This window comes from Drosophila serrata, unplaced genomic scaffold, assembly GCF_035046125.1.
Source record: "Drosophila serrata isolate PLE 108 unplaced genomic scaffold, ASM3504612v1 contig_23, whole genome shotgun sequence".
NCBI lineage: Eukaryota > Metazoa > Arthropoda > Insecta > Diptera > Drosophilidae > Drosophila > Drosophila serrata.
Genome location: NW_028256921.1, coordinates 1,773,464 through 1,793,177, shown reverse-complemented (window position 1 = coordinate 1,793,177; position 19,714 = coordinate 1,773,464). Strand labels below are relative to the sequence as shown.

Here is a 19,714-nt window from a genome sequence, read left to right as displayed (position 1 = left end):
CCAAAATTAACTTCGTAGTAAGTCAAAATGTTGCCCTTAAATAAATTTGAATAATTTATGTATAAGAAAAAATAAAAAATTAATAAAATGTAAACTATTTAAGAATTGCAAGTCGTGAATTGTAATCCCCCGTAATCCTAGGGATTGGTATTCTATTCTTTTGAATAAGCTACTTACTTGTCTTGACTTTTGGCTCCACTGTGCGCCGGCAGCGCCGCTTACGTTGACGTCGACGCAGTCGTAGGCGTGGGCGTAGGACGGATAACAATGTGCAGTTAGCTCGCGCTTTGGCGTGTGTGTTTGTTTGCTTTTTGCAACAATTCGCATTATTTCTGCGATTTCTTCCTTTTGTTTGTTATTTTTGACTTTGCTTGCTTGCAGCACTCAAAAAAAAATTATTCGATTATCGGAGGCACGTACACACACCACGCAGAGAGAGAGACACGCGACACTCACGGACACGACACACAGACACCGTGTATACACACACACACGCGTACACTTGTTCACCACAGCGAAGGTTCTGACGTCGTCGACAGCGCCAGCGACTGCGCGGCCGGCAGCGGGTGAGCTTGTGTAACGCAATTTCCTCGCTTTCCCACAGCCTGTGTGTTTGTGTGTGTGATTGTGTGCATTTGTACCAAAAAACAACACAAAAAAATGTCACCTCTAGTTTTCAATTAATCTCTTTATATTGTGTATTAATTTCGGAGAATTTCCACCAATGCACACAAAAATAAAAGAGGTACGCATGGTGTGAAAAAAAAACTAAAGCAAAGAAGAAGCACACACATACACTCTCACACGCACATGTACAGCGCACTCACACAGAGCGGAGAGCGGCACTTATTTATTTTAAAAGAAAATTATTAATGCTAGATTCGCTCGCTTTTCACGTTTATGTATACGCTTTCCTTCGTTTTTTCAGTTTTTTTTTTCTTGCGATTCATTTCCATATTTTCGATTGCTTTCTTTTACTCACAATCGCACTCACACACACACTCATGCACGCTCTGCTGACTTTTTTTTTGTCTTTTTCTACACCTTGCTTCCGTTTTTTATACCTTTCACACTCGCTTCGCACAAAGAGGCGAAATTGAGAATTAAAATTAAAAAAAAAAATAAATAAATAAAAAGGGGAAAACCGAGGAAAACTCCCGTATGTTGCGGCACTTTTCTTTCGGTGTTTTTTTTTTTTTTTTTTTTTTTGTATTTTGTTTCGCACGAGAATTTTTCGTTGGCACTTTTTGCTACGTCTTGCTTAGCACGCTGGTTTAGCGCCACCTCCGTTTTCAACTCCGTGTTCTCGTTCTAATTACTTTTACTTTACTTAACTTACAACGCGTGCGTTTCAATATTTCTTTTTTTTCGGTTTTATCGGTTTTTTTTTTTTGGCACTTTGCACTCTGGCGTTCTCTCGCTCTCTCCGACTCGCCCCCTCTCACTCGCTCTGACGGTTCTCTGGGTTATTCGTGATTTTTCTTCCTTTTGCTTGGTTTCTTTTTGTTCTTTTTTCTTTTGCGGACAACAAAAAAAAGATCTATACATTTTGTTGGTAAAATGATTATTTATCGGTATCGGAGGCGAAACAAATCGACTAATGGCGGCCCGCTATGTATATACACATACATATATATCTCTGAACTGAGCGTGTGTATGCGTGTACACTGCAACAACAACAGCACTCACTAACAGAAGCAGCAACAACAACGAGCACACGGCAGCTACTTACACTTTCACTAAAAAACGAAAAAATAATATACATATAGTGCACCGCGCGATCTCTTGCTTCGTGTTTTGTTGGCAACTACAAATGCGCTTTAATTGCCCAACGCGAGAACATTGCACGATAATTAGACGGGTTATTCGATTGAGTTTTGTAGGCGTACGTTTTTTTTCGGCCGAATTTGCCTCAGCTTCTGTTTCTCTTTCACTGCTGCTTCGCAATCGGTTTCAGCGTTGCCAGGTTATGACTGAGCAAAAATACCGCGAATATTTCACACTTTGCGGCATCTGGGCACACTAAAAGTCTGGCAACGCTGGTTGCACGAGATCACAAGTCTGGCATTACTGTTAGGCGCGCACCGAGCAAGTTTTATTTTCCACCTCGCCACAATTAAAAATAAAACACACGATTGCTTTGTTTTTACCACTTTATAACATATTGCCCTATAATTGATTTAATATTTATAAATATTGTATAATAACGTATGTATGCGTCGTAAAATCTTGGTAAAGTTCAACATCTTATAAGTACGCGGAAACAAAGTAAACAAGGAGACAAACACACAATTGGAGTATACGGGAAATACAAGGTGAAAAATAATAATAATACGGTGTAAGGAGTGTCGCCACGCGGGGGAATTGGGACGGGAATTGGAACTGGGTTTCCTTTTGGCCAAACAACGAACAAACAACGAGCGAACGAACAAGAGGCGGATAATTCTTAGTAGGGGATCTGGTTCTGGTAGTACTGGATCATGTCGTAGGTACGCGTGCGGAAGTTCTGATACGAATTGCGGATGACGGACAGCATGTGGGCAGCGGCCTCCTTGTTATTCTTGGTGGCCACAAATCGCTGCTTCAGCAGATTAATCGTCTGCCCCCGGAAGCATGGCAGTCCGGTGTCCAGCATCAACGATACGAGCGACACAATGGCATCCTGATACGGCCGGACGGCGAGGAAGGCCTGGACGCACAGCTCGCAGAACCATTTAAAGGCAGGCGAGTCCATTTTGCCGCCCATGATCATAACCATTTCGTCCGTGAGCTTCATGTCCGGCTCGAAGCCGATATTGCCGCCCGGCGATGACTCGAACATAAAGCCAAAATCTGCGAGAGAACAGAGATAATAAAACTGCAGAAGAATCTCAATATAGTGGGAGTAGTACCTATGTGTATGATGTGGCCGTCCTTGTCGATCATTATGTTGCCGTTGTGCCTATCCTTGATCTGCAGCAAATAGCCAATGAGCGAGTACGCTGCCATCGACTTGACAAAGTTCGCTCGCGCCGCCTGGAACTCCTTGGAGCTCTCGTCTCCATACTGATGCTGGAAATACTCGGACAGGCCACTGTCCGTCTGCCGGCCAAGCTGGTCTCTCGACTTGGCATTCGGTACGCACTCAATAACGCCACACTGCAAGGCATTGGAGATTAAGAACTGAGGATACCAATCCGAGTAAGCTGTAGGCACTTACCCCTGGAGCGGTGGCCACCACGCGATAGGGGAACAGGAACAGGTCGAGCCCCACCTGCTGGAAGATGTTCTTGAAGATGGTGATCACCTGGAGGGCCAGCATATCCTGCCGTACATCGTCGCCCACCTTAAAGATGGCAGCCTGCCAAGACTCCACACCCAACGTCATTTTGGCATCCTCCTGGGAGTTCTACAACAAAGCAAGAGTTCAAGTTTAAGGACAAGATATAGATATTATCAGGAGAAGCTTACCGGATTATTGGACACCTCCATGGCTCGTGTTTCTAGCTCCGTGATGCCGCAACGATACACCCGGAAACGTGCCAAATACGGCGCCTTGGCTGCACTCTGCATGGGCGTGCCGCTGCTGTAGTCAATGTCCAGGACCATGGCCTCCGGATTCGAGGGTAGATAGCAACCGCCTTGAACTTTAATCCGACTCAGCGCCGCCAAGCAGGCGTTCTTCCGCTCAATGCCCTTGGGGAAGGAACGGATCTCACCCGAAACGGCCGTAATCTTGCCAAAGAAGTCGAATTCTCGCTCGTAGAATCTCTTGGCAGCGCCCGAGAACGAGGCTATAATGCTCTGCGACAGCTGATCCAATGCCTCGTACAGATTGGGATCCCTGTGCTGCTGGTCCTCATCCATGTACATGTTCGTCTGCATGTTCCAGATCAGCTGATGGGCCACTATCTGCGATCTTCGCGATATATTCTTAATGAACTCCACCACATAGCCCATGGTATCGTGCCGGAGTGCCTGCACCAGTTGCGGTATGTACGGCAGAACCGACTCCGCCGGATATGAGGACAGGGTCTTCACGGCATACTGTGCCGTCAGCGGATGCGATGGATACTGACGCGAGAAGTAGGCCAACGCCTGGATGGGCGTAACCGGTGACCAGGAGAGTATATACACAAGATCAGGACTCTCCTGCAGCAGGTTCTTGGTGGTGCACAGGTACTTGAGTGCCTCCGGAATGTGGCAGACGGCAATGGGATCGGAGCAGACGAGACGAGAGACCTCCTCGTCAATAATCTCGGCGTTCTTGATGCGCTGCGGCAGGAAGACGGCCAGAGCAGGATTGTAGCACCAGGCGAGGCGGGCATAGTCACGCCAAACGTTAGGCTTGTACGGCCGGGTACGCCACTCGGTGATCTGTTCCTCGCCTAGAGGAAAGAGAAAAGGATTTTAGAGTTCATGACAAATCACAGATAAAGAGGGAGCAAGATATTTACCTGGCACTGTGAGGTCTGGAAGGCTGTTGGGATTGTACCATGTGATAAGGAACTCCAGCTCTACGGCCAGCAGTTCCAGGATAAGGTTGCGCTTCTTCATGTAATCTTTGTCGTACGAATCCTTCTGATACTGCAGCCTCTTGGAGCGATTCGAGCGCTTCGACAGCGTCGACGTCGAGTGTGGAATCGTGTTGTACCAGCCGCTGTTGCTTCCGCCACCAGCGCCGCCCATGGCCATGCCCATGCCGACGGCATTGCCGCTGGTGCTCATGGATCGGCCATAGTCTGAGGCAATGCCACCGCCGCCGCTGATCAGGGAAGCCGTCTCCGGATTGGCACGCACGGCCAGCATTTGCGTGGAACTGACGGAGGCATTAGTCAGGTCATAGTCGCCCACCTCGGAGGTGACCAGGTGCTTCTTCTCGCTGCGCATAGTCTGCCAGAACTTGAGCAGTATCAGTATATCCTCGAGGAGCTGCTCCCTGCTTTGGTTCGGACACGTGGGCGGTCCGCAGAAATAGTCCAAGGCATTCGAGTAGATCCGCTCGCGTAAGATGTTGCGCGCCAGAGACTTGGGTATGGTGTTGCCTTGGAGCAGCGACAGGCCGCACTGCAGCAGTTTGAACCGACAGCCGACCGTGGAGACCTGCCGATTCTGTCGGCTGCTCTTCAGTATGGGAAGACAGCGATGGAGCAGCAGACAGAACATCTCCACCTTGTCGCGGTTGCAATACTTGGCCGTGTCCACCATTTCGGAGAGTAGCTGCAGCCAGATGAGATGCGGTGCGATCAGGATTGGCTTGCTCACAAGCTTGCAGCCTTCGTAGGCAGCCAATGGATGGGTGACTTCCGTTTCCCAGGCAAACAGTCCCATTCGCTTTTCGAACGTAGTCTGCCAGGCACTGACCATCTCTTGGATGAAGCACAGCTCCAGATCCTGGCGAGCCGTTAGCACCCATTGCCAGCACTCCACCGCCGTTTCCATGGCCGATTCGGTAAACAGCTCCAGCTGCGAACTTGCCACCGCATGCAGCAGCTTCCGATCGATTTCCGAGCAGATGATGAGGTAGGCGGTGGCTCGCCACAGGGCTCCTCGATGCCGGGCATCACTCTTCTCCGAGCACGCCTCCCACACATCGCTGACCAGCCGATCGGCAAGTCCGGCCTTGTCTCGCTCACTCAGCACGGAGAGCAGGCCGCTGATCTCACCGGCATACTTGCTGCGCAGACACAGAACCGACACGAAGCGCGGTGTGTCCGAGTTGACGCAACTGGGTCGCTTGCTGAGCGAACCCGCAGCCGTGCCGGGATGCATGGCACTGCTGCTGACAACCGAATCGAAGGCTAGCGCCAGGCCGCTGTGGTGGGCCAGCACGGGTGTTGGTATCTGATTGGGGTACTCTTGAAGATGCGAACGCGTCGATCTGGGTGCCCATTTCATCGCCTCATTTACAATGCCCTGACACCGATCGGCAAAGTCCTTCAGGCGCAACTCTCTTGCAGGCAAAGAGTCCATCAGTTGCAGGGTATACGGCGTAGAGACCACACGCAATGTCGGTGTCTCCTCGTTGGGATCCAGGCTGAGGGAGTAGGCCAGCAGCTGGAGAATGTCCAGCATGCACCAGAGGACGCGGCGGTTCCAAAGCAAGTGAGGGAATCGATCCACCAGAAACGACAGATACTGATCGGCCACCACCTGGATGGGCTTGTGGATATGATTGAAGTAGACCAGCAGCAGCGTTGCCTGCGACTCCAGCACCTTTTCCCGGATCTCGTCGTGGGCATACAACACATTGCGGAACTTTTCAAAGACCTGGTCGGCCACGCTGTCAAGTAGGAAAATTAAGAAGGGCATTAGATACACTGGAAGCTAGATTTTCGCTATCATTTTACCACTTGACACACTGCCAGATGCCCGTCTTGTCCCGCTGCAGAGCTGTATCGCAGAGATAGCTCATGATCGGCTCCAGACTTGGCTCGTCGGCGTTCTCCACGCGCAGCATTTCCAGCCAATAGACGCTCAACAGGTAAGTGCACTGGGCAAAGGTTAGCTTATTGATGGCCGTGGCCACGTTATCCGTGGAATGCTCGAGCAGCACAAGGATCTGGCTGCGCAGCTCGTTCACCGAATCACTCTTGATGGCCAGCGTGTAGTTCAGCTCTCGCATGTCCGACTTGTGGGCAGTCTGCGAGATGAGAAGCGGCGACTTGGCTGCTATTTGCTGGACGCCTTGATACCAATCGGCAGGCCACAGGCGGGCATTGGTGAAGCCCATGACGACACAGTAGGCCCAAAAGTCCTTGAAGAGCTTGTGTAGACGCTGGCGGGGATTCTTGATCGGCGGAAGGCGGCGCACCAGTACCGCAATAACCGGTATTAGCATGCCCAGATTACCGGCCCGGGAGCTGGCCTTCTGGGCGCCCGGTGTATTGTCGTAGCTGCGCTCGCCATCCAATCCGATCTGGACGAATAGCTCCAGCAGCTTGCCCAGCAGCTCTAGCATCTCGGCATCGCCCTGTATGTTGGCAGCAATATTGCCCAAGGCATTTACCACCGCATCGGAGACATGATGGAACTGCTTCCTGTGCTCCGGGTCTGAGGTGTACGCCAGCGAAGCTGATTGCACTGTCACACGGGAGAACATCTTCATGATCTCGTCAAAGACATGCGTCTCGCACTGCGAGATGATCATGCAACCCAGTTGGTCCACAATCAAGGCATTCTGCTCAGAGGGAACCTTGCAGAAGCGCTGGATAAAGAACTGCAGGATGTTCTGAGTTGTCTTCGAGGTATCCTTTAGCGCCACAGCCACATGACCCAGCATTACAATGATGTTTAGGCTCACCAGGTTTGATTCGCTGTCCGGAAAGGATAAATAAGTTTAAAATTATGAAAATATTTATGAAACACAAACACTCACCTCTCTGACTTCTCGGCAGTGAACAGACGATTGGATACATTGGCCACCAGAGCTGGAACACAGAACTGATCCAAGGTATGAGCCGCTCTCAGGGCAATGGACAAATTCTCGATGGCTGCATCTCGTAGGGCCTCGAAGGCGGCATGACCACTACGTCCAGTGCTGCTGCTGCTGTTCGGCGCCTTTCCGGTACCATTATCCCCGAAGATATCGACGACAGCCCGTGAATCTGAATGCTGTACCACAATCTTGAACGGCGTCAGCTCCTTCTCCTTCTTTTGCTGGGCCAACGTCTGCATGGCATGGGCATGCAGCTTGCCCAGAATGGGACTGGGATCCACAAGGAAGTCACGTAGATAGGATATCGAAGTGCCTGCTATATTGGGGAACTTCTGGGCCAGCTTGCCCAACCCCTCCAGGCACACCATCAGCAGCGGCATGTGATCCATCACGATCTTGTGGCTGAGCACCAGGTTGAGCTTCTGGGACAATCGACCGCACAGCTTATCCGCCTCTGGATTGGGTTGGAGGAAGGAGTAAAAGCAAGTAGTTAATGTATTTATTTGTTGCAATTTCATTTTTCATTATGCAAACAAGGGAACGAGGAACCAATAATTAAGAATTAATCTGGGATGCGCAGGATGTGGATCTGGTGGTGGATCATCATGTTGCAACATGCAGCGAACATAGGCCAGGCAAAATATATTAACAATAATAATAATAATAATAGGCCACAAAACAGAACAAAGAGCTTCACTGTTTAAGAAGGTGAAAGGGAGTTCATAGTAATTTCTTAAATATATATCTTCCAATATACACAAATATTGTTTTTCCACCTTTCTTAAACATTCAGTTTTGTGGCTATATATGATATAGAAAAAAATCGAAACTAGGACAATAACACTGCTTCTCTTGACCTTTCTTCAATAAAAATTGCAAGCCATTCTGCAGGGATGGCACATTATAGTCGACGTCAACTGAACAATATTCCGGGTTCCGGCCACCAAAAAACACAAAATTACAAACAAAAATAAACTATAAGAAACTAAAAGGAAATTAAAGAAAAAATAACTCAAAAATTATTTGACCAAAAAAGAGAGAGATAGAGAGTGAGACAGACAGAGAGAGAGAGACAGAGATTGTTAAAAAAAAACACTAGTTTTTAAATCAATTTGTTTTTAAAATTCGATTTCCTTATTTAGCTTCAACAGACGAGTCGATTTGGCCACGTTCTTCTCCACTTTTCTAAGCTAACTAGTAAGTGTGTCAAAGATTTAAGGTAAATCTGTAAAATAATTAAAGTTTTCAATATTTGTGTTTGGGAAAATCTATTTTAAATCGATAGGCTTATCTGTTTTTTAAATTCTAATGAAAGGGACTCTTTCAGATCTTTGAAATTTGTACTTATGCGATTTTTTAACGACTGAATATCAGATTGTAAGTTAATTAGTCCTTTTATATTCTGAAGAACGTTTAAAAAATGAACTTTTCAATTAAAAAACCATATTTAAAAGAGACCTATAAAGTAAGCTCTAGGTCAGGTTATACCTAAGCCAATTGCAAATTAATTAGGCAAAATTCTCAGCTTATTAATTAATATAGTAACTTTCGTACATGTTCTTTCCTATAGTCTATATATATCTCATTCTCTCTCTGTCTTTTGCTCCCTCTGCAATAATTCATAAATTATATATCTTTTGCTGCTTTTTGACATTTTGCATTATTGCTTTTTTGCATTATTGCCATTTGGTTATAGCGCTGAGCTGGAATTTAAAGATCTGTGATCTCTGTGAGCACAACAGGCTCTTCGCTTACCCGTCTCATCGCGTATGGCCCAAACCAGTAGGTCCACACAGGCTGCGTTCGCCATAACATTGACCTTGTACTTGTTGACCACAGCAATGCCGTTCTCCTCGCGCCGCTCCCGCTCCTGGTCCTGCTGCTTATTCTGGAGCTCCGTCTGCCCGTTGAGGAAAAGCCGCTTGACGAACTCCTGCACATCCTTGGTGAACGGTGTCGGCAAGTCCACTTGATGCTGCAGCAACTCTCGCAGCAAGGTGACCAGCACCAGGTTCAACGTCTCCGAGAAGCTCTTGTAGCAGTAACCCTTGATCTGGTGCAGCGAAAAGATGTCGCTGGCCTGCTCGTCCAAGTGCTCTAACGTGTCCTTGGTGAGCAGTTTCTTGGACACCGCGAATATGGTCTGCAGATGCTGGATGGGAAACGGTGGCACTCGGTACAGAGGCCTGGGACCGGCCTTCGTTGGCGATTCACAGACGCGCATGTTCGGGAACTGGTTGAAGCTGGAGCCGTAACGTGTGAAGAAATGTGTCCGCGGATCATACGGCACCGAGAAGTAGCTGTGCAGCGACGGCTTGTGTTTCCCCGTCGTGTATCGATGGCGTCCATCGTCGTGTTGTCCATGGCTCTGGGCCTGCGCCTGGGCCAGGCTGCCGGACATCGAACGGGGTATTATGGGTCGGAATTGATGTGTGGCCGCCAGGCGTTCGCTGCTGCTAAATGATCCACCGCAGGTGCCGCTGGCACTGCTGCTGGAACCACCATTGCCATCGCGACCCCAACCGCGCTGGATGGGCAGCAGCTCTGGCGGAAAGATGCGACACAACAGCGGTGGATCGTTGCTGGCATAGCGACCCATCGATCGTGCCAAGCCAAAGAGCAGCGGCACTGTTGCCTTGCACAATATGATGGGAGGCGGTGCAGAGCTGCTGTCCCTGCTGGACTTGACAATGTTGGCCAGGGCCCCGAGGGTCTCCACCTGGTTGAGAATGATCTCTTCGCGGGAGTCGGGACATTTGGCTGCGATATCCGAGAGCAGGGTGTTTAGACAGAAGCTGAACTTCTCCGCCGAGGGAATGCGAACTCCTGTAAGTAAATAGATAATTAACATATTTATAATAACTAATAATATTATTATTTAACATTAAGCCGTTTCCTTATTAGGTTTTGCACCTTATAAAGTTCCCAACCAAGTCTAAAAAGACCTAAAATATACCCAAGTCCTTGCTTTGATTCTCTGTCAAAGTGACAGCTTACGTGGAACATTTCGTATTAAAAACTTAACAACTATAGGGAAACGTACGCTCGATTTTGCCGCTTCGGGCATCATCAATCCAGACGGCCTTTGGCAAACATTTGGCCAATCGCAGCAAATAGGGCACGATCTGGGATTCGTGCTGGCAGCCACCTTCCAGGAAGTATATGCCCAAAGCAATAACCGCATCCTGGGCCCGGGTGTCCAAGCAAAAGACACCAGCTGCATTCTCCTGCGGGCAATACCGGAAAAGGGTCTGAACCTGCAAAGAAAAGACGGTTAGAGTGGAATTCGAATCGTCAAGTAAGTAATGTTTTATCATTTTTGGAGCATATAATTTATCTTTAACTTATGGTAAACTTGCATCGAGTATTGCAATTCAAAAATAAAGTTTTAAAGACTGTTCTCTAGAGACAATTTAACAAAGAAAAATCGTACAATATTTTTACAACTGAACACTGTGTCTAAGATCACTTTTGTTTCATTAATTTTCACATTACATTTAATAATTTTTAGAAATCATATGTTAGGATTTAAATTTTTTAAAGTAGTAGTTGGTTTATATTTCAAACTATAGGTGATCGCGATGATTAATATTTTGTGGCTAATTCAATAACACAAAGATAACATTTTGGAACTGAAAACATTGAACGAATTATTGGGCTTCCAAGCGGGCTACATCATCACTAGCCAGCCCCACACCGTCACCGTATCTCTGGGGTGGCACCCACACACGCATGTCTGTTTTTCTTGTTTTTTTTTTTTTTTTATGGTCGCCCCCCGTTCAAGGTCGTGCGAAAAAGTCGATGATTGCCACGGCCTGGCACTTCCGCTGAATGCATGGGCCCGCTGGTCTGGATCGTACCTTCTCCCAGGGCGTCGGTTGGATTCCGGCCAGAACGCGAGCCAGGCACAGTACCGTACGCTGGTACGTGTATTTATCCGAGGCGGTCATCGTCATAGTTGCAACCGCTCTGCAACGCTCCGCAACCTACGCCAGCAACTCCTGGTTGCTTGTTCGTCGTTCCTGGTCGCTGTTCGCCTGTGCGTGTTATTTGGTGTCCAAATGGGTTCGCTAGGCGTTCGTCATTATCGTTAGTTCGCTTGCGGATCGGTTTTTTTAGTTTTTATTTTCTATTTTGTTGTCAGCAAGTGTGACCGTTTGGCCCAGCTGCGATTAGTCAACTGGTTCGATTGTCCAATTAATCGGTTATCGTTGGCGGGTATCGCAACTAGTTCCGTCTGTTATTTTAAATTATTTCAATATTTGCATTTAAAATTTAAATTAATTTAAATTAAAGATCTTAAATACATAAATTAAATAGATAAATGAAATGGTAATCTTTACCACATTATTGGGACTTTAAGTAATGATAGTAGAATAATAATAGGTCTTTCTTAAATGACTTTGTTGAAGGCCTTGCTTTTAAAAATTCTCTTGCTTATTTGCACCTAACGTGAACTTAAGCTTTATTATTTTTAATTGTAGATATTTATACAAAATAAGAATAATAATGAAGCCTGAAAACCACTATGACCCCCTCTAGAAATGGTGCGCAAACAATATTTGATTAAATTAGCCATTACATTGGCGCTTATCGCTCTTCCCATAACTATAATGGGAATTACTGCCGGCTTTAAGCACGAGGATCTCAAATTCAAGACAATGCTGGCCTGCATGTTGACGGCACTGCTGTTTCAGTACTTGGTCGGTGACCCGGTTCGGTTCGCTATCCTATCAATCGACGAAGCTCTCTGGCCATCACGTATCTACATTCCACCACGGTTGAAGAAGCCAGACAGCATCAACCGGGTCGATTTCCTCAAGCAACGACTGGCCAGCCAGCGGAGGAATCTGGTCATATCCTCCCGGTACCGCAACTGGGCGTTCAATGAGGAATATAAGTTAATTGCACAGGATTTGCTCATCTACGGCCCGTACTTCATCTGCCTAATGATCATGGTCCTGATGTCGCGGGACGAGACGCAGTATCACAACACCCGTGGCATCCGGAGCCTCTTTTGGAACAATCACACGGATTACTATGGCCTGAAGGAGGTGTACTTTCTCAATCAACTATACGATTTTATCGAGTCCACACTGGTCATTGCCTTCAATGCCAACTCGAGCAGGTATCTTGTCCCTGGTTGGGTGCACGCGGAACAGACGGTGATGCTGGGAGTGATTAGATTGCGACAGTTGCTGGTACTAGATCCCAAATTTGACTGGCTTGGGCCAACGTTCTCCGAGATGTACTATTTGCCCAATTGGACCCTGCCCTATCGTCGGCTCCACTATGCGAAGAAATATTGGCGCACTTATGAGCCCTGGATTCCCTTTACGGATAACTTCAAGTACCTCGACCGTGTCCTCATGAATTTTGACCATGTGGGATACCTTCATAGATATCCAGAGCTCGTCGGGTATGTGAGTCTGCTGGCCAGGAGTGTGCCCAACAACATGAAGGTGGGTAACCTTTATCTACTCGCGTTTTGATTTATTTTTATATTGATATTAATATTAAAATGATATCTGAAAAGCAACTACTCACTCTAACCCCAATATGCTTAGATCTTGGACTTTCTTATCGAAAACCATTGGCTGACCATGAATACATCGGCGGTGTTCTTAGACTTCACACTTTACAATGTGGACGTAAATCTTTTCACCATTTGCACCCTGCGGATTGAGAAGACCCCATTCGGTCCGGTAGTGCCACATATGGAAGTGGACAGTTTGAGGCTGCTGGAGGAAACGGATCAGAGATCATACACCTCGCTGATCTTCATACTTATCTATGCTGTGGTCCTGATCCAATTCGCACAGTCGCTGGTACTCAAGATGTGGTATGAGCCGCGGCTGCTGAAGGACGTTTGGAACATGTTGGACATAATCATCCTGGTGCTCAATGTGATTGTCATTGTGCTGGTGCTGGCAGGCGAGTGGCTCGTTAACCACATGCTTGTGAAGGTGGCCGGAAGCAGTAAGATGGATTTCATTGACTTCCGTGTCCCGTCACGTCTATACCAGTTGTGCGTTGTAATGGTTGGCTTCCTCATCTGCACCACCACGCTCCGGCTGTGGCGAGTGCTGCAGTTCTCCAGCATGTTCAAGCTCTTCACCCGGAGCTTGTTTCTGGCACGGGCGGGCATGATCAGCACGGCAATGGTGATCGTCTTGTTCATTATGGGATACGGCTTTGCGGTGGTGATCATAAATGGGAATAACAGCGAACACTTCAATCGTGTTGTAAAGGCTATAGTCATGTGCATGTGCTTTGCCTTTGGGTTTAGCAACCAGGTGCGGCCCTCGGAACTATTCCATGGCGGCATGGTGCTGGGTATTATCCTCTACGCCATCTTGGCCTTCGTCGTGGCCGTTCTTCTGATGAACGTGTTTGCGTCGCTGATCAATGACTTCTTTATCATGTCCAAGACAATGCGCGATGCTGAACCCGAGTATGGCATCAACTTCTTTCAGTTCCTGCGGGTCGAGTATGCAACCTTGTTCGAGTACTTCCTCCGTCTGCCCTGCTTCCGGGGTCGCTACGCCAGGAACAAGCGAACGGTGGCAGAGAATGTGAAGCGGAAGCTCGATTCGATGGATGCCAATCGGGAGATGCGGCAGCGCAAGTTTTGGGGAGATCAAATAATGCATGAGAAGAAATCAGAGGAAATAGAGACAATTAATTATCATGATCGTGGCGAGAAGCTTATAAAAGTGGGCAAGCTCCTATCCGACCAGCTAAAACTACTCGAAATCCTCATGTTCGATGACGTTGATGCGGACCTTTTGCAGGATGATGATTATGATCTCGATGTGCAGGATCCAAAACAGAAAAAGAAGTGTTGCCAGCGCTCCAAGTCAAAGTCAAAGTCCAAGGATCAAACGAAAGAACCACGTGAAGCCCAGGTCTAAACTTCATCGATTAAGTTTAATTTATTCTTAGAGTTCATTTAAAGTTCAAACTAAACCCTGGGAAGTGTAATCTATCTAAGGGCTATGATACAACATTTAATTATTCATTTACCTTGTTAAAGCTGCTTTTCAAATGGAACAGAATTATGACTCCACTCTCTTTAATTTCCTTAGACGATTCCTTCCCATATATAGTATATAAAGAATCCTGGCTTCTGGCACAGGATTTGGAGCATTTTAAGTGGCAAGTCCGCTGGAATACTTCGTTTGTGTGTGTGTGTGTTGGGCGGGCTGCTGTTGTAGTTACACTAAACTTAGTCCTACTATCCTACTTAGTCTTTGGCTCAAGCGTCACATGGGCGGTGGTCTCGGCTCATCCTCCTTAGCCTAGTGATCGGCGGTGGCCTTCTTGACATGACGCTGACGCGGCTTGCCTCCGCCGCTGCCGGACTTTACCATCACCAGATCATCGGCATCCGAAGTATCATTGAGCGGATCACCGCCCACGTCCGCTATATCGGACTTGTCGTCCGCATATGCAACTAGATCGTCATCGCGCAGGCTGCTGGCGCTGGAGAGGATCACGCTGCCGGCGGCACTGCCGGGCTGCAGCGTATTCGTGAGACGGGCGTACTTGATTTGCAGGCTGTGCAGCCAGCTGGCGTCGGACCAGTGGTACCAGCTGAGCAGAAAGATGACCAGTATAAAGAACAGATTGGTGCTAATGGCTGGAAGACAGGACAGGAAAAAGGATTAGCGGCTGTTTACCATGCAGCAGGGAGTCAGGATTAAGGTCAACATACCCACTATGGCCGACAGGACGGGCCAGTTGAACATGATGTACCGCAGCCCGGTAAAATCAGCCACAATATGCAGCGTAACCGTATAGAACTGTATCTTCTGTGACTGTATCTCCACATAGACATCGGTGATAGGATGCTGACGCTCCTCCAGATATCGCGAGAATATCTCTACTGGCACCTGCTGGAACTCCTCCTTCCAGCCCAGCACATACAGTGGACTGAGCGCCCACGTCGAGATCATGCGGATCAGTGGCGAACGGTAGCGCATCATGGCCGAGCGACAGGAGTGACCCCGCAGCATCGAATCATAGTCCCTCATCTCGGCGCATACCATAAACATGCCTAGCTCCAGGTTCTGCGGTGATTCCGGCATATCTATGTTCACGATCACCTTGTACGCCTGGCCCACCATCAGCAGCTGTTGCTTCTTCGTCAGCGAGACGTGGGCATGCGGAAAGGTGCAGGGTGTGCTCGTCTCCAGGCAGGTTCTACGTGTGTGGAGGAAGGAAATTTAAGTGGTCAGATAACTGTGGTCATGACACCATTGCCCGAAATGCAATAATCAAACTGAAACCCCTGACAGTTGGCCCGATTATGGCTATTTTTATGGGAGCAGTCGTTAAGATAAGCCCACATTGTATGGGAAAGCTAATTAAGCCATGGTTGGGCACCTAGTTTCATGATTGGAACACATGGAATACAATTCTCTTAATGCCAGAAACAGGGAGAAAGAGAGATTACTAACTAAACTTTCAGTATAAATATCTAAAAAAAAAAACATGATAAATTAGCAATTTCACGCAAATTTCATGGTTAATCCTGCCCAGAACTTCACCCAGTCAGTACTCACTTGAACTGCATGTGGACGGGTCGTGTGTGCGAAATGGCCGGCATGTAGATGTAATAGAAGGCGGCGTACATGAAGACTGCCAGCCAGATGATGAGCACCACGGCGAAGGCGATGAGGCCCAGGCGAAGGACCAGCTCCCGTACGGTGCCAACCTTCTCGTCCGCCTTGCTGCGCACCCGATCGTACACGTTCCAGCCGAGGTTTAAGGCCGGGCGGACAAAGAAACGCCGCCCCAGGCCGAGTGGGTCCAGGCAGAAGACCACGAAGCGCAGCAGGAAGTTCATCGTGACGTCGTCGTCGTCGTCGGTGTTAAGTGTGGGAAGTTGCAACTGAATCCCCCGGCGACTAAACAGCAATTAAGTAAGCTTAATACTTCGCGTTTTGTGTGGTTGTCGATTCCTTATCAAAGCGCCGCCGATTGCTTATCGACTTCGATAGTGGGGACTCGGACTCCGGTTGGCTTTCCGCTCTGCTCTCTGCGCCCCGGAGATTTGCATAGTATTCCTTCGCTGCTCCTATCTTCCCTATCGGCGTCTGATTCATATATATAGCAGCTCCAAACCACTCACAAACGATCCAGACGTTGTACCGGCTCAAAGGTCAAAGCCACAAGCGATTTCGCAGGCGTTTATTTCCAATTCCCGGTTTCTGTGAGACGATAGAAGAAGAAGAATTACACTGGTCAGCAAGCAGCCGATCCTCTGTAAGGGGCGGACTGTTAACGTAAATATTTAATTTACATTTTTTATATAGAAATATCAAACTTGTTGCACACTTTGGCATGAAAATGTAAAATACTATATTACAATAATTATAATAATACACCAAATTCCAATATTTAAGCTTGAGTTTAAGTATTAACTTTGGAACTTGTTGCACAGTTTACACTGTTAAATAGTGTAGGCTGTTAACCGCCAATCAGCTGTTCTCAGTCATCGATAACCGATAGCCAAACCCGATACGCGCCTTCCGATTGTTTTCATTGTTTGTGTACGCGTTCTTCATACATACATATGTGTTTATAGTTTTTAAAGCAAAGTTTTAGAGAGTTATTAACTAAACTTAGCTTGAATCGAGAAGTCCTTAGGCCAGTGCGTATTACTGCAGATGTAGGGCGTGGAAAAAAACGAGTGAAATAAGTGCAAGAAAGGGGGGACCAGCACAGCCACGAATTCCTGGCAAAGAAGCGGAGAAAATTAAAGTTATTAATATAAAATAAAAGGAAACGCCAAGGATGAGCAACTACAGGTATCAGGGAGGCGGCGGCGGTGGAGGTGTCGGTGGCGTGGGCGTGATAGGTGGTCGCGGATACAGCGGGATCGAGGTGCGCGACATGCATCCACATCACTTCACATACGTGAGCCAGTTCGTCAAGTATATGATCTTCCTGCTGAACTTTGTGTTCTGGCTGTTTGGCGGCCTGCTCCTGGGCATCGGCATCTATGCGTTCAAGGACAAATGGGAGGAGGCAAACGGCTGGGTGCGCCTGGAGACCATTTACGATGTGATCTTTAACATCTCCCTGGTGATGATAATCGCCGGCATGGTCATCTTCCTCGTTAGCTTCTCCGGCTGCCTGGGCGCCCTGCGGGAGAACACGTTCCTGTTGAAGCTCTACTCCATGTGCTTGCTGCTCTTCTTCCTCATGGAGATGGCCATAGGTGAGTCATCTGCCAACTGGCATCTGGTTTCCATTTGTAATAACACTTTCTCCTCTCGAGCAGCTATCATTTGCTTCGTGTTCCCACAATATATGAACTCATTCCTGGAGAAACAGTTCACCGACAAGATTATCCATTCATATCGCGACGATCCGGACTTGCAGAACTTTATCGACTTTGCCCAACAAGAGTTTAAGTGCTGTGGCCTCAGCAATGCCGGATATCAGGATTGGAGTGAGTTTAATCTGGGTTCCATTAAAGATCTTATAAAAACAAGAAAGAAAAGAAAAGGCAATTCAAAGGGATGGACAGTATACATCTTGTTCTTATAAGGTCTTTGGTTTTACACACTGAAAGGCCTTAGTTTAATCTTTTAAATGGAGGCTGGTAAACTTGTTTTGATTAGGATTTCAGAGAAAACAAATACGCCTTTAAATTAGTTTTTTGCTGCTGATAAAAGAAAAGCTATTTACTCTCTAAATACAGAAAAAAAAAGCTTTCAGCTGCTGTATGTTTATCAGGAAACCAGAAAAAACTGAAGCCCAAAATGTGTGTTTATTAATGTTTCTGTAGATTTCTAAAGCTAAATAGTTATTGATTTTTATAACTGATGGAAACCAAGCAAATTGTTCTTTTGAAATCATAGTAATCGCTAAAGATTTACAATCAATTTAATAACTGAATCTCAATTTGCAGGCAAAAATGAGTACTTCAACTGCAGCTCGCCGTCGGTGGAGAAGTGTGGTGTGCCCTACAGCTGCTGCATCAATGCCACCGATATATCCTCCGGCCTGGTGAACATCATGTGTGGCTATGGCGTCCAGGAGACGCCAGTGCCGGAGGCCAGAAAACGCATTTGGACCAGCGGCTGCATCGAAATCGTACGCGTGTGGGCCGAACGCAATCTGTATGTAATAGCTGGCATCGCTCTGGGGATCGCCCTAGTCCAGCTGTTGGTCATCTATCTGGCCAAGACACTGGAGGGTCAAATTGAGTTGCAGAAGCTGCGCTGGTCGGCGTGAGATCCGGGCCAGCCCGAATTTTACGGGCCCTACGACTATCAGCCGTAAATGGTGACCTCCTGTCCCTTTCCCTTTCTGTATATTATTAACCCGTGAATACCGCTCACCTGCCGCCACAAGACTGTCGAAAATTCAATAGGGCATTTAATAATGAAAATAGTGAAGCCAAAGTATTTAACGTTAGATATTTCTGCATTTCAAACACTCAAGAAAAGGCACTTTTCGACACTTGATTGTTTTTTAAAGTACGTGAGCGTTATTCATAAATATTTTCGTGTTTACTTTAACGTTACTTTAGTATCGTGCAATATTCATTTTGACCTCCCCATATCCAACAAACAAAAGCAATGAACAAAGCTATTCTTAATGAGATAATTCCATTTGCCGACTCAGCTTTGAATCTTTAGTTACTCCAATATTTACGAATGCAGGGCTGCCTCAGAAATCGCTATGCATTTAAGACGAACTTTTAATTATGTCCAAGAGATCTGTATTTAAGGGCCCAAATACAATGTAAGACGTAGAAATTTTGTAGCCAGCGATTTCTGTGGCTTCAAAGCCTATCTCAATCCCCATAATCGTTGAATACTCTCATCTCAATCCGACCAAAAATCGCCATATATACATATACATATATATAAGGTTTGGCCAGTGAATATTCTTGCGAAAATCTCAATGTTGTATAGCCACAAAAATAAACTTACTTAAATATATATCAATATATCCAGACTGTATATACGTACATAGAACAGACAAGGTCTTACAATCCGCATTTATTTATTCATAACAATTCTAGTGAACAACAAAAAAAGAACGATAACCAATCGCACAAAACTGAAATATAAATGTAGCTTTTTTTAAACATTAGTTTATGTATGTATGTAATATTAATATAGAACCCTAAAATGTAGATTTATTATAATAAAATATAACAGAAGCAATATAGAGGAAACCAACAACGTGACAGTATTCCTTGATAACAGTTTTATCAACCTAACAGCAGTGCCAAAGTATTGAGTAAAAATTCTGGTATATTTTCATACTTGG

At 46.7% G+C, this 19,714-nt stretch overlaps 5 protein-coding genes across 11 annotated transcripts in view; 2 read left to right on the top strand and 3 right to left on the bottom strand.

The window, feature by feature from the left end:
• sgg (glycogen synthase kinase 3 beta homolog shaggy) overlaps positions 1-2,140 on the bottom strand; it is a 66,920-nt gene extending 64,780 nt beyond the window's left edge. For 2 of the 4 annotated variants that reach the window (XM_086830754.1, XM_086830770.1), the window contains exon 1: positions 178-1,975. The gene's annotated coding sequence lies outside the window, so the exon portion shown is untranslated. Of the gene's footprint in view, positions 1-177 lie in introns of all 4 variants that reach the window. The other 2 variants (XM_020950638.2, XM_086830757.1) reach the window with 2 other exon arrangements.
• On the bottom strand, positions 2,140-13,224 carry Pi4KIIIalpha (phosphatidylinositol 4-kinase III alpha). 4 transcript variants are annotated; one of them, XM_086830714.1, is made up of 11 exons: positions 12,965-13,079; positions 10,461-10,674; positions 9,173-10,243; positions 8,275-8,334; positions 7,358-7,871; positions 6,330-7,295; positions 4,437-6,262; positions 3,451-4,367; positions 3,200-3,388; positions 2,892-3,138; positions 2,140-2,832 (listed from the first exon to the last, which is right to left on the bottom strand). In XM_086830714.1, the coding sequence occupies exons 3-11, from the start codon at positions 10,014-10,016 to the stop codon at positions 2,447-2,449; spliced, it is 5,949 nt and encodes a 1,982-aa protein (XP_086686840.1). In that variant the 5' UTR covers positions 10,017-10,243; positions 10,461-10,674; positions 12,965-13,079; the 3' UTR covers positions 2,140-2,446. The 4 variants fall into 4 exon arrangements, with proteins under 4 accessions (XP_086686840.1, XP_020806293.2, XP_086686842.1 ...); XM_020950634.2 differs by lacking the exon at positions 12,965-13,079 and adding an exon at positions 11,278-11,943; XM_086830716.1 differs by lacking the exon at positions 8,275-8,334 and having other exon boundaries at positions 12,965-13,224.
• brv3 (brivido-3) lies at positions 10,581-15,059 on the top strand. The gene is made up of 3 exons (XM_020950641.2): positions 10,581-10,715; positions 11,960-12,879; positions 12,985-15,059. The coding sequence occupies exons 2-3, from the start codon at positions 11,962-11,964 to the stop codon at positions 14,329-14,331; spliced, it is 2,265 nt and encodes a 754-aa protein (XP_020806300.2). The 5' UTR covers positions 10,581-10,715; positions 11,960-11,961; the 3' UTR covers positions 14,332-15,059.
• On the bottom strand, positions 14,329-16,921 carry Seipin (lipid droplet biogenesis associated protein seipin). The gene is made up of 3 exons (XM_020950642.2): positions 15,985-16,921; positions 15,135-15,622; positions 14,329-15,059 (listed from the first exon to the last, which is right to left on the bottom strand). Exons 1-3 carry the CDS (start codon positions 16,266-16,268, stop codon positions 14,719-14,721), a joined length of 1,113 nt encoding a protein of 370 aa, XP_020806301.1. The 5' UTR covers positions 16,269-16,921; the 3' UTR covers positions 14,329-14,718.
• Tsp3A (Tetraspanin 3A) lies at positions 16,775-19,623 on the top strand. Its single transcript, XM_020950643.2, has 3 exons — positions 16,775-17,645; positions 17,709-17,879; positions 18,342-19,623. The coding sequence occupies exons 1-3, from the start codon at positions 17,219-17,221 to the stop codon at positions 18,665-18,667; spliced, it is 924 nt and encodes a 307-aa protein (XP_020806302.1). The 5' UTR covers positions 16,775-17,218; the 3' UTR covers positions 18,668-19,623.
• Positions 19,624-19,714: the final 91 nt, after the last annotated feature.